The following is a 26,476-nucleotide window of genomic DNA, read 5'->3' on the forward strand; positions in this document are numbered from 1 at the left end:
GCGTGTGTCAAGACAGATTCTTTCTTCATTAAACACTAATAAGTGAAACTCAATAGGGTCGATTGAATTTCTATTTTTCTTCTAAATTCGAGTACTCGCATATTGAAATAAAAAACGAAACAGTTATATTATTTGCCCACTGCGCAATGCCCGTTTGCTTATTGAGATTATGCTTAGATGCTCCAAAATTTTAACTTTCATAAGTAGATCGCATATTTTTCTGGAAAATCATTGAATGATTGCAAATAAACTATACACTGAATTTGTTTTTCTTTAAAGATTTAAAAAAACTTTGCTTTTAAAGATTTATTTTCTTTTAAAGATTGGTTCTGAGAACACACTGTTAAGTTATTTTGATTATGTGTTAAACAAAATTAAGCATGACAAAACTTGAAACCTGAAACAAATATTTAACGAACACAAATTAAAAAAACAACAAAAATTGATAAAATCTTTTTATATACATACAAAAACAGTACACTTGAAAAATGCATTCTACATTTTTTTTTTACACCAGCCATCATTTTTCACGTGGACGTATAATAATAGACTTTTTTTTTATCTACAAATTGTCCGTTTGATCTGAAGTTTACATAAATTCCTTCTTGCAAAAAGTTTTAGGAGAAGGCACTCATTTTTTTTCATACAAGTTTAAATACATTTCTAGTTTAAACTTTGGCGATAGAATTTGGAAAATATCACGATGTGAAGCAGCGCACCATTTAATGAAATGCAGCTACCAGCATATATTTCATGTTACTTTAATATGTGTCATTTTTAACAATTTTTAGGAGCTTTGAAGAAGCTGCCAGTATTTCACAAGTATGCATAACTACAGACAAATCATAATATACATACATCTGGCATATCTTAAAATGAGTAATTCATTATAATTTAATCACAGATTTTGTTATTGAACTAATATTGCAATTAATATAAGATACATTCTATAGCAATTGAATTATAACTAAAAACGAAACAGTTTTCAAACATTATAAGCATGTTGCATCTATTCGTAAATGAAATGCTCTCTTGGGACAAAGGGAATTTTTCTTGAAATTTGCTTTCATAATTCAAATACTTCATACTTTTAATTCAAATGTTATTCAACGAAACTTTACAGAGTTCCATTGAATAATACCAGCTATATTTTGGATATACAAAATATAACAAATTTTTTCAGATGTTTTTTACTGTATTAGAGAGAATTAATAGTACTCCATTGTTTTTTTTTAAAGTTTTGAGAGCAGAAACTATGAATATTAAAGCATTGCGTTGGAAGAAAAAGAAATTTTTCACAAACTTAAAATCTTCAGGAAAAAATAAAAATTCTAGGATATAAAGAATATATAAAATAAAATTTACATGCTACAGACACGTGGAGTCAATAACAAAAAACTCTTGTTGAGGCGAAAGTAGTTTTTTCTTGATGAGATCTGAAGCAACCGAATTGATTCAAAAGTTATTGAGTTTAACGAGCTCTGTCTGATTTTTTAAATCTTTTTCTTTTGAAGGTTTAAATCTGATTTTTGACTATTTAAGCCTCAAGATTCAGTGGAACGTTTTTCATTTAAAGAGTTTTACATCCTTATGACAATTAAATCTTAAATTTAAATAATGAAATTATGAAATCTTTTGGACAAGCCATTTTGCAGAAATGGCTCTAATATCAGTTTAATCAGAAAAATATATCAATTCTAATTTTCCTTTAGCGGAATCTAAAATAAAGAAAGTGAATATACTTTTTATTTAATTACTTAATTATCTCAACGGTGGAAAATTATTTGTTTTACCATTTTCAATATTTTTTTCTGAAATATTCGATTTTGTGTAGTCATAAAAAATTATGAAAACTTTTATTACTTTTGAAACAAATGAATTTCAGTCATTTTTTTCTTATGAAACAATTTTTTTTTAAAATATTCAAGTTAAAATAAAAAATGAGAACGTCAATTTGGCTAATTGTATTTTCATAAATTATTCAGTTTAATAAATTGTTTCTTTTTCGGTTTCAAAACATACATTTTCATAATATAATTGATGAAAAAAATTTAAAATTTTGTTAGATTGTTCGAAAAACTGTATTGGAAGTGTTTGCATTTAAATGATAGGAATAAAGAATATTTTGTAATTACTTGCGAATAAATAATAATTTTGATACGCAAGTAGGCATTTAAAATTGTTTACACATTTTTAAGACCTTGTGTGTGAAAATAATAAATTGCTCTTTTTTACATATTGCATTAATTGTTTTTATTTTTTTATCAAACATTTATTAACCAAAACTATGCATGTGCGTTTTGAAGTTGAACGTGTTTACTCAAAATATAAAAACAGCTTTAATTCCGCAAAATTAAAAAAAATTAACTATATCAAGTCATATAATGAAATTGCAAAATATATTAGTTTATGCGGTATAACCTTATAATGTTCACTATACCGTTGCAAAATGTAATTAAGCTTTAATTTTATTTTATATCGGTCATCTGTTAGAAAAAAATCAAATAATTTGAGAGCTTTCTAAAAGTAAATTTCCCTTTTTATCTATTATGAACTCAATATTAAACTCTTTGAAGTAGTGTAAATTAATATAGTTTTACTTTGTTAAACTCTAAACTAAATTAGTTAGAAACTAAAATTGGGAAAAACATTAAAATTCTCAAAAAAAATCTAAGTTATTATGATACATCTTAGAGTTAGTGTCTATTTATAATCTGATTAACTTAGTTTAGAAATGAATTAATGTAAGAATTAAATAGTTAAATCATATTTAATCATTCAAACTGAATTTCATTACTTATAAATTTATTCGGAGTTGTGAATAATAATAAACATTTAATTAAGACTTCTTGTACACATACATTTATTATCTTTTTAAAAGTTATATTAACTTCAGTATATGGGGTGAAGTGTTGCAAGGCCTATAACAACCGTAAATTTATCAAAAATAGTATTTTAAAATTACTACCGCATATGCATTTGAGACTTCCTTTTTATACATATTTTTCTTTCACAAACTAGTTAACAAGTATTTTTGTCTCAGCAGTTTTACTCAAAGAATGTAAGATGGCTTTTTGCCCAGCCCTAATAATTTTGCAGTACTTTTAGTCTATTTTCAAAATTAGCTAGTATTTTTAATTACCAATTCATTTTTTATAATTGTTCATGGATAAAATTACATTTAAAGAAATATTTTTGATATTAATCATCTCCATTTCATTTGCTATTTTTAAAACTATTTGCGATTTTGTTTCAATTGTAGTGTGTGTCTTTGTCTCGTTTACTTTTCTGATTTTGTTTTAATTAATAATTTGAATTCCTAATTCAACTTTGTCTAAGCATTCACCCCACTTCACCCTATTCTTACTAAAGTTTTACATGAAATAGTAATCGTGTGACTTATACGAATTAAAATATGGATTATTATAAGGATTAAAATATAAACTAGTATGTAAAATAAAAATAAAACTTGCTTTAAGACACATATAGAGCATTTTTTTTATTTTTGAAAAACATGCAGTTGGTTGCAGATAAACAGTTTGAAGTGTATCCAGGTACCTAAAAACAAAGAAACATTCGTAGAAACAAATAAAAACAATTAATGAGAAAAAATCTTAAGACATTTTTTTGTGTGTTTACAATAAAGTTAGTTGCTAACTAATAGGATCTATGATAGTAAAAACCAACTAAACTCAATGTATTAAGACTTTGTTATTCTTGACAGCAGATAACAAAATATAGTCCCTTATTTTACATTACAGCACAAATTCAGTTCAGCAAATAAACAAAGCAAATCAAAACAGATTCCAACTGTTCGGTCACGTTCTTGAATTAAAAATTTAAATACCCGGAATTCATTATTTTATGAATTGCATAATATGTTTAATATATGGAATGTTAATTTTTAAAAGACAAAGCCTTTAATATATTTTGTATTTCGTTCTGTTCAGTTTAATTGAAGGTACAGTGAGAATAAAAAAAGATATCACTCTGAATGACTTTCGTTCAAAATATCGGAATTTCAAGTACTAAGTGTTAATCTTAATGGTTTTCATGGGTGACTTTAAATAGGCTAATTAAATGCAATAATATATTTTTCTTGTAATTAGAGCGTCAGAAAAGAAAGAACACCGGTGTTCCATCTGCATCAAAATGTTATTTAAAATATGGTATATAATAATTTTAAAAAAGGTTGTGGTTGTGTGAATGGCTTGGCAGAAGTCGAATTCCTGGCCATAGATGGCGCCACTGAAAAACAGGAGCAATCGCACCCCCACTGCCTAAACAGGCATGCGACAAAAAATAATAATAATAATAATTTAAAATTAAAATTTGGTTAGAATTCGTTTTTATTATGCCGAAAGAACTTTGTAAAACACTTTTAAATAAGATTGTGATTTGCCTTAAATAAACCTTTAAATTAATTTTCATTTTGACATTTGACTACAACTCTGTTACTTACCTTAAAATTATCATGAGCACAGAAAACCTCTTATTCAATCTATTAACTTAGTTTCCTCTTTCGTTTCTTCAGGAAAAAAATATAATTATCTTCCACCACAAATTAATCTCCAAGGATTACAAAAATTCTTTCCAATAGATTGGTAAATGAACCAAACAGAATTAGCCTCTTTAATCAACTGTCTCCAGTAGTTTCCTCACACCATTCGAAACATGTTTTAATTTCCTTCCTCACGGTTTTTTATCATGTTGTACTTATTTTTTACTTAATCGCGTAAACAATACTCCATACTTCGTAAACAAAAAGAAATTCGTTTCACACAGACTAATAAGGAGGATTAGCTTCAATAATCCTCCATAATCACAGAGCATGAAAGCGTTTCCGAAACTAGAAGTTATTTCTTATACCATACTCAAGCTCTTTATTTCTTTCTCTTAGTGACTCTTCTTCAATATATTCCATTAGCTCTCTTTCCAATACATTCTTGGTATATGTCTATTGATGGAGCGATCGACCAATCAGACGCAAGAACATCAGCCTGCAATAGGACGGGAATTATGTGTAGATAAAGGTATGAGCATTTAGAAAGACTTTTTTATTCCTCTTCAGTTGCAAAGGAGGATTTTGACTAGCATTCACTTGCGGTAATGTCCATATATTTGATTTTTCTTTGCACCTTACGAAATAACAATCGTTATTTGTATAAAAGGAAATTGATTTTCACAACGGCGTTGTTTCTGTTGTTGTTTCAGGAATATGCAAGCTCTCCTAAAAATAAACAAATGTATATTTTTTTAAATATATAAATTAAGCGAGACAGTTTCGAGCATATTACGATAAAATATATAAATTACTTTGCATTACATTGTCTTTAAAATGTACTAAAGGATTTGTTAGATGATATTCATCATCCTAACATTTTCGCATCTGCGAGCTATTGGTATTTTATATTGTATATAACTGTTTTATCTGATTTTATTCACTCTTATTTCCAACCCATGAACCGTTTTACCTTTTCTGTGTATTTTATAGAATTACGCTTTTTATTGATGTTTATGAATTTCTTATAAATACGTGTCTTGAGATAAACAATTTTATTAGTTTCATTTATTTTATGACAATGAAACTATTGTGTGCAATTTACCATTAGATCTAACTCAACAAATTGTTTGGCGCAGCCTATACTCCTTTGGATCTTGTGCCATAAAACTTCTACATTCAATCAATCAATCATTAAAATGTACTAAAATACAGAGGGAGTCAGCACATAGTGAATACAAATTTGGAGAAGAGGAATGACGCTTCATGAAACTTCAGATTATCGTAGCAACCATAACTAGAAATGACACCATATACCAATAAGGGTACTTTATTATTTTAATTAACAGTCCATACATATTTGAATCTGTATCCTTTCATTTTTTTGACATCTGGCTTCGAACTTATCGTTCTTCGCCATGGAAGGGGCCGGAAGTGTTTCGCATTTTGCATTGCTCAGTGAGTGCCCTGTGACCAAAGTCAAGGAGGCAAGCAACATTACCCACGCCACACTGCCACAAGTACCCATTCATAGGTTAGGCCATATTCACATATTACCCTTAACAGAGAACAACATGCAAAATCACCCATGCCCTAAGTGGGATTCGAACCCGCAGCCATCGGATTCGCAGTCACGCATGCTAACCGCTCGGTGAGCTAGTTGGCAATTACGCATGTAAATTATCTTAATTTAAGTTTATTTCTTATTTTTAATGCATATTGTCAAAAAATAAATTAAAATAGGCCCAAAATGTATAGTTTTATTGTAATTCACTGATTTGGAAGCCAAACTGACGAATTGTGCAAGTTAGTTTTGAAAATAAACTACAATACTGCTCATAAATTTGGGCCTAGATACTTATAAATGTTGTCAGAATTTGCATTCAAATTAATTTCATTGTGCACAACCAGTCCATACATAAATAGGTGAGAGTAAAGTAGAAAATTAAAATAAAAGTATTACTTCAGATGTTCACGAAAACTTAATCCATAACAAGAAAATCATCTTGTGGCACTCGGTACATTTTCCGTACAAGACTCGATATGCAATCTTGAATCCTACTGATGTACTCTACCTTCTCTCCAGTTAATAATCGAAGTACAGAGTCAACTTGCATTTCATTTGCTAACAGCTTTAAAAGGGGATCAAAAAGTTTCCGCACAAAAACTGTAGAGTTCAGATTAGGTAAGTAAGTTATACAAAACTACCATAAAAATTCATTATACAACTACAGCAGCTTTAACTCTTCATTTCAAACTTCTTTGGTGAAACTTCCTTTTACTCTGCTTGTATGAATCCAAAATTGTTTGCATAATTTCTTCTCCGTCCGACTCAAGCTGATGAGTTCTCAAAGACTTTTTCAAGTACCAAAGAAAGTTAACATGGCATGAGTAAGCATCAAAACTAAGGTAGGTGCACAAGTATGTCAAGCTGAATCACACTCCATTTTTTCTAGATGTTTTCCTTTTATTGCATGCCCTAACCTCCCCAAAGTTTCAAAGTACCCTAGGGTTGAAAACACCCGGTTACTTACAATCCGTAAACAACAGGGCCTAGTAATCAACGAAATGAGTGATCATTGATATTCAGTAGATATTGGGCTTTCTTCGGGACACATTAAGGTTTCAGCATGTTCTACACACACTTCAGAAATAAAACGCTATACCAATCACATGTATATGTCACAGGGCTTAAACATGATGTACCTCAATTCAACTGCTAAATTTCGAGGGGTGATAAAAGGCATCAACAGAATGAAAAATTGATACAAACCATATTAAGGGGGTTAAAATTATGAGTAATCCTCGACGGTTTTGATGATAAGCTGGAAAACAACTGCAAATGATACTACAAAGTTGTCAACTACAAAGAGGTTTATTTGATTAATTATTACAAGAGTAAATTTAAGTGACATCCTCTGGTGATGTAATTACGATTGCGGGATGTGTTTGAAGTTAGTAGGTGTGCATTTGATATCTTCAGGTATCCACGTTATGTGTTCATCAATTGAAGTATCATTTGCAACTTTTTTCCCGGGGGACGTTGAAAATTCTAATGGCTTTTCGCAATTTTCATCCTATTAACGTTATTTGGGACCCCATGCTCGTTGGAAAGTGTTTTGACTCGTTGTAAGGTTGCCCAGTGCTAGAAAATCGGACTCTGATTCGGAGGGGTAGCGATTTGATCCTCGACTCCACTAAGATCACTGTGTATATGTGATATACCTGCTCGCAAAATCTGTGAAGTCCTACGATCGCTCTATGAGCAGTACGTTGGGGACAGAGATTTGGAGACAATTTCCTTTCCCTTCTCATCCACGTCTGTAGCCCCACGAACAAGTGGTGCTGCCATCAAGATAAAACGGGACTTTCACCTTTGCGGTGCTTTATTGTCAAACCAAAGGCTCACTTTCCTGACTGAATTCGCAAAAGACCATTTGTTAGGAAGTTTCGCCTGCCTAAGTGTCATTGGAAGAAATAACAATAACGTTAAGTTTTTATTATTTGATGCCTTTTATCACTTCTTTGAATTTTTCGGTAGAATTTTAAAACCCATCCTGTATACGAGTACCTGCATCAACGTCAGTTTGTTAACAATAATTGATTTAAAAAGAAACAATAATAAATTTTATAAATGTTTCTAATACTCATGCTTGTAAACTCACTTTGCTCTTATTTGAAGCTCCTCCGATGAGAGGAAACTCCCCTGCTTCTAAAGAAGATCGAATGGCTTCTTCTCTCACAGACGCAGGCCATGGATACGCCAACCTTCGTTGAAAGTCTAATTCTGCATACTCTGTCGGTGGTTGAATTCGATTCACCACAGAACATGGTGCTTCCTTATGGGATAACTCTGCGTACGTTATTTCATCTTCCCTCTAAACGAAAATTAATGTAATCATGACAAAAATTAATTACATTTTTATGAATTATATGTTTTATTAAAATTTCTTGCATTATAAACCGAATCATCCCTTTTCAATATATTTAGAGTATTGAAAATTATTCATCGGAGTAATTTTTTGGAGTATTCATCGGAGTATTAAAGTTATTGTGAGTCAGAGACACCGTTTTCAATGGAGCAAAATTTAATATAAGGAAAATCCATGTTATAGTAAAAATGAAAAGCATGTAAAAAAAAATTACTAAATACAAAAATATGCTAAAATTGAGAATATTACATTGAATTAAAGGATTTTAATCAGAATAAAGAATGTAGCAAAATTGATAGCTTGTTTTAATTAGTTAAAATATTTGACGTTTATTGAATACTGTAAATATTTTTAAACACGGCACATGGCATAAAGCTGAAGTTTTACTTAGACTTTAATAAACTCAAACTATAGCTTTATTATTTAACGTAAGTGCAAAAGCTGCTTTGAAAAGTAGCCTTAAGCAAACTTTGATATTTAAGTAACAATGCGTACACCCCAATTTTACATAAAGAAGAGTAACTAATTTATTTATAGTGAAAAGGAATAGCTCTTTACCTCGAGGCTAAATAAGAGACTTATTCACAATAGAATCGCATATCTTGATTATATTGACTAAGGAATTCTATAAACTTTTAAACTGGGATTTAGTTTATACGAAAAATTGCTCTTGTAATTTCGTAGTTTCCTTTTTAAAGCGGTTATATCTAAATTTGATTTACAGAAATTTTTAAAATAAACTTTCTTTTTCTAAATACGAACACAGAATATTATAAAACTAAATTACAAAATTTCATTTTTTACTGTGTATTATTAATCATTATTTCGGAATTGGAAAATGTTTCTAAGTTCAAATTTAGTTGAGTTGCATTCAAATTTTAGTGAAAATATAGGTTACGTATTACTCTTACTTTGCTTTTCAGTTAGCCGGGTTCCAACCGGGTCAACCATATTATTTTATTTATTTAACGTAATTATTTTTGAACACAAAACAAAATGACCGTCACCTAATAAAATAAACAAAATTATAAAATTTGATTTTTAATAGATATAAGAACAAATAGTTTAATTTACCTGGACCCAGTTAACAAAAAAAAAAAAAAAAAAACAATTTTATTCCTTAATTTCTAGCTTTTAAATGGAAAAACTATAAATTACTAACACTTATTTGCAACTTTTTACAACTTAGCGTTCACGAGTTTGGCGTATTTTTCTTATTGCAAAGCGATGTACTTTTTAAGGTTGCTTTCTACTTTTTTTTTACATAAATGCATTCAAATCATCTTTCCACATTGAATATTTTCGAATAGTATTGTAATTCATTAAGATATGGGAAAGTCCAGCAGTGGACTGATCGTTAAGACACGGTTCCCAGCAGATCACTGAAGTCAAGCATCACTGGCTACGGTCAGTGTGCGGGTGGGTGACCACTTGGATCACTCTGCGTAGGGACCGAGGGTGTGCGGTATTGGTCCTCGTTAAACTGTTCTACCGTAAAGTGTTCGACTTCGCGTGCAGGTCGTCGGGCTTCCGAAGCGGGGGTGCCATCCCCTCTGCAGAGGATCAAAATTGTGATGGCATGTCTTCGGATCATCTTCAAGGATGTTTCCCAGACCGTCGCCAATAGCCCATTGTGCAGCTCTAGTGCGACGTAAATGAACAACAACAAGATATGGGAAATGTAATGACTTGGCGAAAATTATGCATGTTGTATAGCAAAATAAAATTGATTAATCTAAGAAAAATATTAATAAATCTTCCTGAAAAAAATAATTTATGAATATTGTGATTGTTTTTAGCAGGATTGTTGTCCCAAGATAAGATCAAATTACATATACAATAATTAAATTTATTTTCCTCCAAATTCAATTTACAACGGTATACTATTGTAATACACTATTTGGAAGAAAGTGACGGGACACGACTCTATAACGACATAAACCCATATTTATTAAAATTAATAGGTAGGGCCTTCTTTGGCTGCGATCACAGCTGCAACTCTACTGGGCATGGTTTCCACTAAATTAGACATAGTGGCAAGAGGAATTTCCTTCCAAATGTTTAACAGGAAGTTCCATGGTTCATGCTTGCTTTTGGGGAGTGGGTTGCAGGCCCTCAACCGACGGTCCAACTCGTCCCAGAGATGTTCAATTGGGTTAAGGTCAGGGCTCTGCTCCGGCCACTCCATTCGTTTAACGTTGTTGTTCACATATAAATCAAGAGTCCTCCTTGCAACATGGGATCTTGCGTCGTCGTCTTGATACAAGCAATCATCCATACCGTACGTACGTTACCACAAGGTAGAAAGGATTAGATTGTCGGGAATATCACAGTATCCATCGGCTTTCGTCATACCATCAACCTTCACCAGTAGGCCTGCGCCATACCAGGAGAAACTAGACCGTACAATCAATCCTCCTCCACCAAACTTTACAGTTGTCCCGTCACTTTCTCCCAGATAGTGTATATAATGATATGCATTTGAATATTAACACATTGCTGACAGGTCACGAGCTAACTCGTGCTTTCGAGGCCAAGCGTTTTAAAATAGTCTCGTGGTGACTATTTTAAAAAATGGGCGTAATTTTCCATACTTTTCAAGTTTTACTATTTAATTCTCTACCAATTTATTATAACTTCAAGAAACCTGATATACTTGCAAAACTTGTGATGTACTGTTACACGTAGGTGATTGATATACTTTTTATCATACGAAAAGGAAATATTAATTAAAATAAACACAAGTAAAAAATGAACGCAACGTAAAAGTTCCAATTTTAGGAATATTATTTAATAAAAAAATAAAAAGCATCTATTATTCCGATTTAAGTAAAATTTTCCTTAATTTTAAGGATAAGTCAAGGAATGAAAATAGTTAAAAAGTGGGATTACGTAAAACTAAATATATTACTAAACTACAGTAAAGATTTATAACTATTAAATATAAAGATATTTTGCTTATTAAATAAATCTTAACTATTACAATAAAGTATTTTAGTTTTGATTTCGAAATGATTTCTTATTCTACTTAGAGCCATATCTTATTTTAAGGATGACTAATTTTTTTCAGACTTCCACAAAGAAAACAGAATTTAAGCTATTAATTTTCATCTTAGAGATGTATTGATTTATAAATGAAATGCTTTTGCTACTCGAGCTTAATAAGTGGTATTTAAAAAACTTAAAAACCATTCCGTATATATACATATATTTAGATGAGGTAGTATATAGTAATATATATCTGCATTTAATACTTTATCTAAGGACATAAGTAAACTATAAAAAGCATATTAAAAGTACATTATGATTATATGACGTTTTCAAAGAAACTGACAATAATATCTCTTTTATAATCTTCTAACAGTTAAATGTTATTAGTAATAATTATAGATCGTTATACGAGTTTTGTTTTACATAAAAATACCTCAACATCGCGAATAAATTTAAATATTCATTTACTAAAGCAAAATATTATCTGGTAATTAGTAAAAAATATGTTTTTGCTGTTTAATTTTTTGTCGAAAACTTCTCTGTAAAGTTGTTTAGATTCCAAAATGGTTAAAAGTAACTATTTGTATTTTCATCCCATGACATTTTACAAATTAAAAATGATATCAAAATATCACTTCGATATCTGATTTTGATATTTGATACCATTTTGATATCATTCATATCATATCATATGATATCATTCATATCATATCATATGATATCATTCATATCATATGATATCATTCATATCATATCATATGATATCATTCATATCATATCATATGATATCATTCATATCATATCATATGATATCATTCATATCATATCATATGATATCATTCATATCATATCATATGATATCATTCATATCATATCATATGATATCATTCATATCATATCATATGATATCATTCATATCATATCATATGATATCAAAATATCATATCATATCATAAAAGTAATGTGTCTTTATAACTATAAAATATTATTAGTGAAAATTATAAATCGTTATACTATTTTTGTATTACATGATTTTGCTCTGCTTCACAACTTCTTACTGAAGAAAATTTAAAATCTTAATAAACTTATCTTAATTATTTATAAAATATATCTTTGATGTTAAATTTTCAGTAGCAAACTTCTCTAGAAAGCTGTTAAGACTCCAAAAGTGCAAAAAATTAATATTTGTATTTTCATCTCTTGACATTTTAAAAATTAGAAACACTTAGATAAATATTTGAAAAGCGTATAAAAATTTCCAGTTTTAAAATTGCTTCACGGCTTAAATGAAGTCATACAAAATTTTCCCAGAAATTTTTTTTTAATTTTGTAAATGCTTAAGAAAATTTAAGAAATGGCAACTCGGCACACAATATTTTTAACACTACTCCTGATAGTCTAGAAGTTATTTTAATTCTCTAACATTATTACTTTAATTATTTCTAAATAAAATTAAAATATGTATTTCAAAACATATTTAAATAACTAGAAACTGCAATATGCAGCAATTTTCCTTTTTTAAAGTTTTATATGTGTTTAATTAGTATTGTTTTAATTTGTATTGTTTCAATTTGTACTTTCCTAATTTATACTTACAGGATGCTGTTTTTTGGACCGGACTGCTGTGATATAATCGTATGAATAGTCTCTTGATTTTAAAAATTCATACGTCATTTCATCTTTTTCCGTGATTTCCCCTGTATCAGATATATACACTGAAAAGCAAATGTATGTTGAATTATTTTAAAAGGTCTGTACCATATGTTATACGAATTAAAAAGGAAAAGAACATAAACTATGGTCATAGCATCTAAATTTGCAGGTATGAAGAATTAGCACAGAAAATAAACAATAACAATAATTCTTATAAATTAAAATACCCTTTCTTGTTTATGGAATTAAATATAGGTACTTGTTAGGGATAATAAATGTTAATATACGCATGTTAATATACGTTGTTAATATACGCATCAAGATAACTACCGATATAGCTATGCGGTGAAAAATATGATTTTTTGTTTCGTATGAATATAGATGGCAGCACTTTATTTTAATGATTCAGGAATTTTGCCTTTTTCAAGTTTTTCAAAGGAGGTCAGCACAGGTATTATTTAATTTCACTTTAATGTAGTAAAAATTTGACAATTTACGTTATTTTGGTTTTTCTAAATGTAACTTCCTTTTTGTATTTCAGTGTGTCAGTTACAGTTTTTTTTTCTAAGTGTAATTTTAACTTGTGTTATTGTGTTTTACTGGATTTTTGTTTACTTTTCAATCTTTGAATTTTTGAGGTATTGCATCTTATCTTCCATTATGGGGCTTCAGGGCACTGTCAGTATTTGGTTTTATCACGGACAACAAAAAGGCTCCAGCTCCAGCATGTTTGCAAGGCGGTGTGTCCCCTGATGAAGTGCTGTTTTTGCTAACATGAATATCTTTATATTTCGTTTTGCTTCGTATTTAAATTCTCAAATTTTTATTTATCTTATTTACCAATATAGCGATTAACTTCTTCAATGTTGTGATCACCTAAGCTTGATGATGAGGAATTACCATTATTCTCTTCATGTCCCACGAGTACTTACGACAACTACAGCTCAAAATCGCTTGGGCGTTGTTTGAATTTGGAACGGTTTGTTTCAAGTTGTGAACGATACTGGATGACAGTTGAAGTCAATTATGATGTCCCATAAGAATTTAGGTTTAAATATGCTCCTTTAGTCCTGAGTATTTTTTTATTTTTATTTTATTTGATACGGAGTATTTTGATAAGTAAACAACAGTAGGTGTTTAGCTCTTTTGACATAAGGTGTTGACATAGGTGTTAGTTAATCAAACTCTTGTATTGCATTTTGGTTTATGTTTCGACGTTGTGGGAAAGATGAAATGACAATTGGGTGTAGATTTGGCAGTTTACGTTAAAGGGTTTACTTGTTAGTATTTTGTATGTTTTGATCCGGATACAGTTTTTTTATAAATATCACATACATTTTATTACTGTATATTCAGTTGCAATCAATCAATCAATGATAACAAACCGCAAAGTGTTGTTGATTATAGTGATGATTTTAGATGGAATTTTAAAGGAAATCAGTCTTAGTGGGAAAAATAACCTGATCTCGTCACTGGCAGCAAAATAACTCAGGCCCTCATTGGACCGGTATTCAAGAATCTTGGCTCAATAAGGGTTCAAAGGGTCGTTATTTTCCTGATATTGGTCCTTTATAGAATTATCTGATTCACCCAATATTTTCCAACCACTTTACAACCAATATGGGCCCTATATAGATTTTCCAGATTCACCTGCTATTTTATATTCATTTTCCAGCCAATATAGGCTCTATATCGGCCCCATAAAGGCTGATATTGGTCCTGTATAGGAGCAATATTAAAGAAATCGAGACATCCCAATCTCGATCACTCGGTGCATGTTCATATAGAACCAATATTGACCCAATTTTGAGCCAAACTGGAGTCAAGATGAAATTGTTGCTAGGGGTGCATAAGTATACTCTCGGATCTGGAGAAGTGCTTCTTTCTACTTTCCCTGGTCTTGAGGTTAGTTTAATTATCCTTTAATTCATTTATAAAACATACAAACCTTGTGATTCATTTGTATTAGGAATAACATCTGGACTTTCAACGGTAGAATCAGGAATTTCATCAGTATCCTTTTTGAGCGGCATGTCACATCTAGAAAATAAAATTGTCTTGTAATTAAAAACAAATTCAGACATTTAGTTTTGAAAATTAATATAATATGAAATATTATAATAACTGTATACTTAATATAATATTAAATATCAGAAAAACTTTACTTACTTTATAATATTTTCTTGAGTTGGAGGTCCTGAAAATAAAAATCCAAACATCGTAAGTTAAAATTTTAACATTTTCATCAAAACATAAATAATCAACTTTTGTTTTTCCCAAAAATTTCAAACTCAAAAATTCCAACATATGTAAGAGTTTCATTACATATGTTTAAAAAAGAAATGATCAAAAGAAATTTTTTTAACTCTAAATGTCCTAAAGTGAAATATACTTATTTGTTTAAATTAAATAGTTTGTTTTAGTATATTTTCAAAGAATATTTGTAACTTTATGAATAATAAACAAAAAAAAATTATCAAAAATTATTTATTTTTTTGTAAAACGGGAAACTACACTAATTATATTTGACTATAAGATATATTATATCATACAGTATATGCGTTCACAGTATATGATTTGAGGCGCAAGCAAACAGTTTTTGCCAACTGATCACATCGGAAACAATTTTTCAGAATATTTACCCACATCGCTCAGGCATTTATCCTAACTAGAAATCAACTTGTTTTTCCTTCTTTAAAGAAAAGAATTTGCTGCCAGCGGAAGCAGCAAATTCTGATTACCATTCTTTGCTTCGTTGTCGATTTGTGAGACGCAAAGCAGTTTTTTTAAATTTAGGGAAACTCATCGCAGAGCATTCTTTCTGCGATCATTTACCCATTCCTCTTTTTTAACCGAACAATCATTGGCAACAGAAGGTTACCCAATCCCTGCTTTGGCATGATATTCGTGAATTGTCAAACCTAGCTTTTGATCATTACATCACTCATTATATTTTTACCATTAATCTCTTCAATTTCAAATTTCAGATGGGTTCTCTCAAATTTCAGATAATGAAACATCTCGGCTTCAAGAAACCGTATTACAGAGTCCTTACAAGAAAATAAGGTGTTTTTGAGGTTAACAGTTGTAAAAAAAATATATATGATTCAGAAAAGGAAATTATGTTTTGCACTAAAAATTACCTCATTCATAAACTTCAATTTCAGCCTCATTTATACCTCACAAAATCAACCTCATATATAACTCAAAAGTAGTTTTATTTTAGATAGTAATTTATTATTCACACCTCAAATATACGTATTTGCTTGAAGTGTAACAAAAATAATAAATACATCTCAAAAACAACCTCCCTAAGATGGTTGCTCTAAAGTAGATTTTCATCAATCTCAAAACAACCTCTAGTGTAAATGAAACAACTTCACACACCTTGATTGTACACGAGGTTGATCTTTTAAGGTTGTTTTTGAAATCTGCTTCGAATAAACCTCAAATCAACCTTGATACCTCAAAAATACTTTCAATTTTTGTGAGGTAATACATTGGGATCAGCAATGGTCTTTGACATTTTGACATTAACACCATATAAACACGCGAAAGCTCAGCACAATCCAGCCAAAATGGCGTAAGTGGATAGTCGGGAGACGCATGCGCGTTTTGTCCGAAACTGCGGCTCTATCGTTGCGATGGCGGTAGAACAAAAAAAGTACTATTGTTTCAGACATGCTTTGTATTTACCAGTTCAAAGAGTTTCAGTCTATATCATAAAGCCTAAAGATACAGATGAATGCAATATTATCTTGATTTCTTTTACAAAAACATCGATATTTGATTTTATATAATCTTCCAACTTTAAATAATTAAGTTACTCAAAAATAAAAGTTTTTATTTCAATTGTTTATTAAAATTCAAAGCAATGGTTTAACATTAATTTTAATAAAATGTTTCGCTTTGAGAGTAAAGAGAAACTTTTTTTTTCACAAGTGGTGGAAATTTTTAATAAACATTTCTATTATATAAGATTTTTGACACACCTGTAGTAAATGTTATTAAGTTTTTCTCTTAACTAATCCATTTACAAATAAAAATAATTAAACACTCATTTATTTAACTTTACTTAGATGGTAAATTAAAACAAAATAATAAAAATAATATTATAATATTATACAAAGATTTAAACTAGGTCATCTGCAAAGTCAAGTTGTAAGGAAATGCACCATCTAGTGGTAGTTTCAGGAACTAAATTTTCTGATTTGTAAAATTACTAACATTTTAATAAGTCACAACCCGATTTTCCTGAAATTCTGTTACACATTTTGTGACTCATACTTATCATAATTTCCAACATTAATGATGGATACACTGTACTTACGTTTCTCTGGATCGGTTCCCTGTCTTCGCATGATAATGATAATTACAATAGCCAAGATGACGAGAACTGCGACAATTCCAATAAGAACTGCTAAAATTGGACTAATGTTGGTAACTTCTTCCTTTGGATCTGAAAAAAATGAATAGATTACATGATAGTGTCAATTTCTTCATCCCTTTTTAAGAATATATTTGCAGTATTACAGTTTAGTGGCGGGTAAAAAATTAAATAAATAAAAAAAGAATCATCATGAAAATTATTTGTAGAAAGTAAAAATGTCTTCTGTTTTTGTACACTTATTGCGCATTTATCACTACTTTGTTTAGTAACAAAATGCTACTGATGGGCAGCATTTTGAGCAACATTCCCATCACACATGATTTAGATATGCTGCTTTGCAAAAAATATCTAACATCTATTAATCCAAAACGTGTTAAGTCCAATGGCTAAAGAGACTATCTTAAATGCTATTAATACTTCTCTAAACCATGATGAAAATTTTCATAACTAATTCAGACTTATCAATAAATATATTTTTTAATCTACAGTTTTTAATGAAAGCTACAGCTTTGAGTTACAGCACCTAAAAGGAATATTTTCCTGCATGATTCTTCCTTCTATTCATAACGTGTTCTGCATAGAGCAACAAGGAAATATGGATTAAATTGCCAAGAATTCTCAACACCTGGATTTTTATTTTTAAACCCCTCTTACAGACCAGCAAAATTTTAACATTATTTTTCATTATGATTCATAATTGACTTGAATTAAATATATATTCTTCATATAAGAAAACACATTTGAACGTTTGTTTTTTCCTTCGGTGCAAACGGCGAAAACTAAAACTCTTAAATAATAATCAAATTCCATTAAATATCTATACAATGCATTCTTAAATAACCAAGGGAAATTCGTCACTTTATTTTGCATCAGCTCATAAATGATATTGCCACAGGTGAATCATCTTAAAAAGCAAACTTTCAGGAAAATGAAGTTACCATTTGTGGTTTCCTTATCTGTTCTTCTCTCTGCTGGCATTAATGTGTTTGTCATAAGGGCTACAGAATTACTTCTTCCTTTGGCGTTAGATGCATAGAGGACTAGAATAAAAGATGTAGCAGCTGGCAAGTTGCCAACTTGAAATACTGGCATATCCTGTTGAGACTCGTTTGCCTGAAGGTGTTCTACAGCGGAGTTATATACTTCTAGATGAAAAGATTGTTTCATTCCACCGTCGTAACCAGCTTCGCATTCGACGAGTAAAAAGGAAACTGACTGATTTGATACCACGCAACTCTTTACAGACTCTGGTGGTCCTAATAAGAAAATGAGGATATTGAATGAAGAGTTAAGCAATAATGTAAAAAGGAAAACAGCTATTATCACATATCGAGAAAATAACATACCCTTAAGATCTTGTGTGGTAACATTTATTTACAGTAAACGAAAATTATATAGTTTAAAAACAAATTTTTTGCAAATGTATTATGTTTGTGTTAAATTCTTACTCGATATAAATAGATGCATTGATTAAAAAAAAATGCTTCACAGAGCGTCAAAGCTTCAGAACTAGTGCACACTGCAGATTTATAATTGTCTTACAGATCAAATAAGGAGAGTTGAATAATAGTGTAAAAAGGAAAACACTATCACTCATGGCCTTGAGATGTTATCTGGTTACATTTATTTACAGTAAAAGAAACCCAAGTAGTTTTATTTTTCACAGTAAATTATGCTTGTAGCTTGTATTAAATTCGTACTGAATATAAATAGATGCACTGTTTTATAAAAGAGAGCACTCAAGTTACAAGTCAAGTTTTAAAGAGCTCTCAAGTTACAGAGCCATCTTACACGGTGATGGGCATCTCAGATTTATTATTGTGTTACAGAAAAAAGTAATACCAAATGAAAATGAGTAAAGCAATAGTGTTATAAAGACAAAAAGCTATCAAATATCAAGAGAACAAAATAGCTCTGAGATCTTCAGTTCATGGTAATATTTATTTACCGTAAACGAAAATTAAATAGTTTAAAAACACATTTTTACAAATATATTGCGTTTGTATTAAATCTTTAGTGGATATAAACCAATGCATTGTTTAAAAAATACTTCACAGAGAGCAAAACTTACAAAACTAGTCCGCACTGTGAAGGACATCATAGATCTGTTATTGTCTTGCACACAAAATAAGATCAAATAAGGATACTGAATGGAGAGTTAACCAATAGTGTAAAAAGAAAACATTATCACACATCGAGAAAACAAAATGGACTTGAGATCTTATGTTATGACTTGCATTTACCGTTGACGAAAATCAAATAGTTTTATCTTTACAAATATATTATGTTTGTATTAAATTGATACTGGATATAAATTTAGGCATTGTTTAAAAAAATTACTTCTCAGAACGCCCACGCTACAGAACTAGCGCTCACAAAGACGGGCATCGCTAATTTATTACTGTCTTGAACACAAAATAATACTTAACTTAGAAAAGAAAATAAGTCAAAGATTAACGAAATTAAATTATATCTCATGTTTTAACAGTTCGTTGTTCTTCTTCAGAGTTCGCGTTAACACAATTTGATAGCTAATTTTTGATGGAAATTCATAACAGCAGGACGCAACTTTGGTAAACATACTAAGTTTAAGCGATCCAAGAAATTTCGAAGTAACGACCATTATTCAAGTACTTTCTTTTAGCAGTGCAATTATTTAATTAAGTCTTGTGGAATTAGACGTATTTGCTTTTAAAAACAAGCAAGTTTATAAAGAGCAATATTTGGAAACGAATTTTTTTGCAAGCATACGGCTAAATGTTGGAGATCAATACAGAGGTTTATGCCACTGTGAAGGCAAATAAGAATATTTTAGTAATTTTAATTTTTTTGCTTTAACATGTATCCACAGGAAATATATGATTAAGTTAAACACCACGTGGGATTCGATCTCTATTAGCTGAAAATGTTTGCTAAAACTTCAATAATGCATAAAGATGATTCATTTCCACGTTTAAATTGAAAACCCTTATTCACTCAAAATCGGTTGAATGTTGGAGCCTTATCGAGATTTTTGGACCATATTATATTACTTGAACATTCTTTCAATCTTAATTGAACCCAAGGATTATATAAAATTTCTTCAGGATTAAAAGATTAGCTATTTTGTTACGTTTTGTTGTTCATTGTTTAAATTGCAGCAAATTTCCGAGATAAAAACTTCAACAAATAGTAATGAATAAGAAACAAAGTATAAGTTTTACTTTCTGAACTAGCCAGCGTCTGAAATACCTAAACAGGAAGTGAGTGATCAATCTTTTAAACCATTTCGGTTTTATAAATATCAAGAGTATAGTATTATAGATGAGTGAAGGAAAAACAATGTAATTTATTGTGTTGATTCCTGTATAAAAAACTCAATATGATTTAGATTTCTTTTTGTTTAGCTGAGTATATTTGCAAGCTTTAAGACCCGTGTGGGTTATACACCTTAATACCACATGGGTTAACAACAATTTTATACAACATGGGTTATCCAACTTATTCACGGAATAAAATTTGAATTAATTCTCGTAAGGTTTGAAAACAACTTTAATTTAAAATATTCTTCTTTCCTTTTTTAACTTTCGGGAAAATATTTCTTTATGAAGAAAAAGTTCATTTATATGAAAAAAGAGTCTCAGTCATTGCAATCGTAAAAGTAATTAAGTAAAACGATATGAATTGCTACAAGAAGATCGATAACTTATTATCGCAATGCATAAGGATTAGAAATTATGTGAACAGAGTAGCTATTTTTAATACTTCAGTTATGAATTACAAATTCTTCTTCAAACAACCATGGAACTAGGATAATTGTAAATTATTTTTTATTACTTATCATGTTATATCTTTACCGATTATTATGGAAAATGCAAAGAAGAGTTTTGTTATTTTTTTTAATGAAAACAAGCTGAAATTGCAGAGGTATAGAGCTTTTATTGAACCATGATGATATAGTGGTTAAATGCACTACGTTTTTAATCTACAAGACCAAGATTCAAGCCACATTGGCGGCTTCACACTTTCAGTTTCTGGTTAATGGGTGCCAGTCACATAGAACAATCCTGCATTTTGTCATAAAACATGACCCTCATAGCATATAATGGGGCGCTCCAAAATAAGATTCTAAAATTTGAAAAGTTTGTAAGTGGAAATTTTGATTGTAATTGAACTGTCTCTTAAATGGAAGGCTTCCATAGTTTTCTATTTTTTCAAGATCAAAAACTTCCTATATCAGGCATTACGCAAAATATGGATTCGATGGATTATCTTTCTGATTAGACTAATAAATTCATCACATTATTTTACATGAAAGACTCTTTAATTACCAATAACTACCGTAGTTTTGTCGTTAGAAAACAGGAAATCATATAAGTGTAAAAAATTACTTACATTCTTTATTTACAGAAAAATATCATATTTTTTCACTGATGAAATCCATGTACCGCTGCCCACTTAGATATAATTTAAATCCAATAAAAAAAATCTTTTACTGTTTTCTTTTTACACATAAACGGTATCAGTTTCTTATTATTTTCTTTTCATATTACCAAACACGTTTAAAAATAAAACTAAAACGTGCAATAAGATTTATTTCAAGTATTTTTTAAATGTACTAGTTACTTTTATTCTTGTTGATAATACTACCGGCCAGTGGGATGAAAATATAGTTAATTACTGCTCCTAATAAAAAAAATCTAAATTTAATAGTGATTACTAAATCAGTTACCTGCTGGAATAATTCTAATAAGGCATGGATCTTTTTGATGGCCAATGCTGTTTTGGGCCCAGCATAACAGTGCCCCGTAACCTAGCATAGTTCGTGGCGTGTAGGTTATCGTGCTGACGGTCATATTTGTTGATTGAGGTGGTATATCAACGTTCTCAACAGTGTTGTTAAGGGACCACTTGAATTTGACTTGCGGTGGGTCTGCTTCAACTTCGCAGCTGACATTCAAAGCTTCGTAACGAGCCACCCCATGTACGGTCACTCCTGCATGCCGGCAAACGGGAGCATCTGAAATGAATGACAGGTTTTAAGACTTTTCTGGTTCAGTGTTTTTATTTAATCTTGTACACTGTTCTTTTATTTAATATGTACAGTTTATTTACGGAAAAAAATCCCCTTGCCAGAACGTCTAAGGTCATCCTAAGGTCATGCTATGGAAAAAAAAATGCGCATTTCACAGAGAGAAGATTTTTTCTCCCCTAACTCCCTTTATCACTTCAACTTGTCAAATATCAACTCTTGTAACCATTTGTAGTTTCGTCAACCTCATAGTCACCGTCACTGGTCCAGGTGAATGGCAAGTGGAGTTCTTTCTATAGATTACATACACAGCTTTTCTGTTTTAAAGTATATTATATGCATGAAGAAATAACTTTTCATTCAAATTAGAACCATTATATTGGTCGAATTTTCTTAAATATTAATATGGCATTACGTTGAATTTTATAAGTGTGCTTCTTAAACTTGATTACTATGGTTAAACTTGAAGGGAAATAAAGTTTTGCACCTTATTATTGATTCAGTAAATTTGTACCGAAATATTATTCTATCTATAATATGGTTCAGCATTTGGCCCAATTTTCTGCTGTAATGTTTTTTCTGGGATTTAAAAATTGTTTAATGATTTGTTTCATAAAGCCCTGATTTGAGTAAGTCTTAAGTCGTAAAGAAAAACATATTTTTAAAATTAGATTTCTCATAATCCTATCCGAATTTCTCTCAAATTACGTAGTTTGTCATTTAAAATTACATTCTTTAAAATGATGCAAAAAATTGTATACGTACAATTCAAAAATTTTTCAACTTTTATGAAATAAAAAATAAAAAGTAGTAATTTATATTGATAAATATAAATTTATATGAAGTTGTTTTCCCCAAGGAATTACCTTTGGACAAGGAGTACAGAACTTTTTTCAAATCCCTTAGAAAGTTCTTGAGATGTGACGAAATACGAAGGAGCAAAACTAACATTAAGTGGTGTAAGCATTAGACCGCTCTCTGACTGAACTATTGGGACCATATTTCCCAGATTGTGCCTAACCCCAATATTTTAAGAGTCAGAAACCCTAATTCATAAGTCAGAGAAAGTGCCTTTTTGTGTCTTATTTCGTAACTTAAAACATCGTCTGCACAGATCAATTGGAGTATATGATATCACCATCTCGAATTATTAAGAATAAGTCCTGGTAGGTGAAGATCCGGTCATTAGATCAAAGGCACCGAGCACATTGTACATCTCAAAACGATGATTTTATCTATATTACAAAAATCTAAAAAATTGCTGTCTTGAAATATTTGGTTGGCATTTTTAAAAGACGTTTGTTGCTATAATTTACTCTCATATTACTTAAGGCCATTTAGCAATTTACTTCCAATATAATCCATTAGAAGAAAGCTAGAATCCGATAAAATATTTCTGTTAAAATTATAACAGGAAATATTATTTTGAAAACTTCATTCAAACTATGTGTATATTTCATGAAAACGTGAATCAATAATACCTTCAAAATATATAACTAGATTTCAATAACTCTCTATGAAGTTCATCGTAATAGTAAATTTCCAATATTAAAACCAAATTTTATATAGCTGAATTTCTCTGGCTGTTTATAGTAATGCTTGGATTCCAGCGAAAATAATATATCGATTTTATGTAAATTGAATTATTTTTCGGAATGTTTATTTTACTCTAGAATATTATGTTCCTATTTTCAGTTGAAATAGTTTAGTAACGTTACCAACAATTCGAACACGAAAGAGAAAAGCTTTATAATTTCATGAAATATAGATTCTTTTATATTATTGGCTTAGTTATCAAAGTGGTAGAATACAAAATTATACTAGTATTAGACGTGTTAAAAGTTATTTTTAAAATTAAAAACAGTTTTTTTAGTTTTATGGAGCTTTACTTTTTTTTTTTAACTTTAAGAGCAAATCTTTACAAGTGCGCCCATAATTAAACGTTGATAATACATATTTCTAAAATCTTTGTCAAAAATGAATTTAAAAAAATGAGGTCGTAACACAACTTTGAGCTCCTGTTTTTTCACTCAATCACACAATCAGTTCTCTTAATCTTACTATACTCAATAGAGATTTGAGAGAATTTACAGTATTTTCGTTTTTTAAGTTTAAAGCAAAATTGGCTCCAAATGTGCCCATAATATGAGGGCGGTAATTACAGAATACCCTGTATCATTAAAGGTTTTATGTAATATCACATTGCACAGCAATTTAAATGAACCTTCAAAAGTTTTTTTGACAATAATTTTCTTTTTTTTTTCATTTTGCTAAACATACGATTCGTAACTACTATATTTTAATTTATTTTATAACTGTCGTTGAACAGCCGACCAAATTATGGGTTTACGACTACTGATGTTCAACTCCATTGCCTTGTAATTTTGAACCCTATCCAGAAAACAAGGGAACTCCTGGACAACAATATGTCAAAGTTGCAGGAGCTTCAGAAAATTTCGTTATGTTACAGGATGTAAAAATAATATTTATGACTATAACGTTTATGACCATAACGGGCCATAAAAAATTGGCCCCTACATTAGGCAACTCTTGATTTCATAGTAAAATAAAGAATGTCTGTTTCTTTCCAGACAATATGAAACTGGAATTATCCATAAATCTACTATGTAGGATTTTGCTGCTGAAATAAATTTGGTACTTTTTAAATGATTCATAAACACAAAAATATTTTAAAAAATCTTGTTATTTTTACAAAATGTAAATTCTTTAACATTTTTGGGCAAATATTTAAATTCATAAACTCCGAGAATCTTAATCCTTTTTTTATTTTATATATATATATTTTTAGATTTGAAAATTAATATTTATATTTTTAATTTTATAAAAACAATGCATTCTGAGAAAAATTAATAGAAAATGTCATAATTTTGATATAATCAATTTAAAATTTTTGCTAGAAAATGCGCATTTTTAAATACATATAAAGATTTCTTTCACTGGAGAACATATAAAAATGTTACAACTGTCATAAAATAACACATTTTTTGGGCATGAAACTTTTATAACCAATACACTGAATAAACATCAAGAAAAAATGATTTTCAGTGACTGAATGTTGTGAACAACATGTCATAGTTGCAATAACTGCGAAGAATTCCTTTTTGAATCAGAATGTAGGAAATCATTTTTATGTCCATAACAGAGAGTTATTTGAAATTCATGCATGACCTGGCGTTGGCACCTGCAATATAGTCTATTCTTGCTTTCATTGTAGAATAAAGAATTCCTCCTTTTATCAGATACAATCTTTCCAGTTGGAAAAGAAATTTATGAAACTAAAAAAAGCTTTTTTTTCTTCATTTTCCGTATTGGCTAGAATAAATTTCAATTGAATTTTGAAAACAATTATTTCGGTATTTTTTCTCCTCATATTTGCCAGTTTTATCTCATCCGATGAATTCAAACTAAAAATATTCTTTAGAACTAAATAAAAAAAATCAAAACTTTTTTTTTCATCAATGCATTACATCTATTTCCCCAACTGCATTACACAGCATTTTCATTTTGTTTTAAGTTAGAAAGCTCAAAAATATATTAGATTCTAAGAGATGATATGAGTTAAAATCCATTTGAACTTTTGTGCTAGTGATTTGGACTGTAAATAATAAATGAATAACTGTTAAATGTGCAGTATATATACTTTTAGTTACAATTTAAGACATAGCCATTCAAACTAGGTTATGTGTCTAGAATTTAGTACGGTTTTGCACATTACAAATATATTATTACTAAACGCTCTCGAAAAATTTGTGACAGATTGAGGAACGAGCATAAAAAAAGTTCGTTGTATGTTCAGTTTGCCCCAAAACTTTTTTTAAAGAAGTTCATTTTAAAAATTTAAATTTAAGTATCATTTTCTGGATTAGGACTTTCAATAAAGCACAAACCCGCATAAATCGCACACTTCAATTGTGATTCTTGGGCACTTAAAACAGTCACACTTTCTTTCAAGACTCAGACAAAAGAGAACGGTCTGT

General features: G+C 29.8%; 1 protein-coding gene across 5 annotated transcripts in view; it reads right to left on the reverse strand.

Annotated features, from left to right (window-relative positions):
- Positions 1-440: 440 nt before the first annotated feature.
- Positions 441-26,476, reverse strand: part of LOC107437455 (neural cell adhesion molecule 1-A) — a 425,122-nt gene continuing 399,086 nt past the window's right edge. For all 5 annotated transcript variants that reach the window (XM_087157544.1, XM_071177694.2, XM_071177696.2 and 2 more), the window contains 9 exons: positions 22,179-22,466; positions 18,406-18,723; positions 17,408-17,536; positions 15,247-15,274; positions 15,026-15,117; positions 13,021-13,139; positions 8,167-8,379; positions 4,463-5,230; positions 441-3,558 (listed from right to left, as the gene is read on the reverse strand). In XM_087157544.1, coding sequence (XP_087013670.1) covers positions 5,183-5,230; positions 8,167-8,379; positions 13,021-13,139; positions 15,026-15,117; positions 15,247-15,274; positions 17,408-17,536; positions 18,406-18,723; positions 22,179-22,466 — 1,235 coding nt within the window. In that variant the 3' untranslated portion in view covers positions 441-3,558; positions 4,463-5,182. The remainder of the gene's footprint in view (positions 3,559-4,462; positions 5,231-8,166; positions 8,380-13,020; positions 13,140-15,025; positions 15,118-15,246; positions 15,275-17,407; positions 17,537-18,405; positions 18,724-22,178; positions 22,467-26,476) is intronic.

This window comes from Parasteatoda tepidariorum, chromosome 2 (genome assembly GCF_982258835.1).
Source record: "Parasteatoda tepidariorum strain Cologne lab strain chromosome 2, Ptep-v5.0, whole genome shotgun sequence".
In the NCBI taxonomy this organism is placed as follows: Eukaryota; Metazoa; Arthropoda; class Arachnida; order Araneae; family Theridiidae; genus Parasteatoda; species Parasteatoda tepidariorum.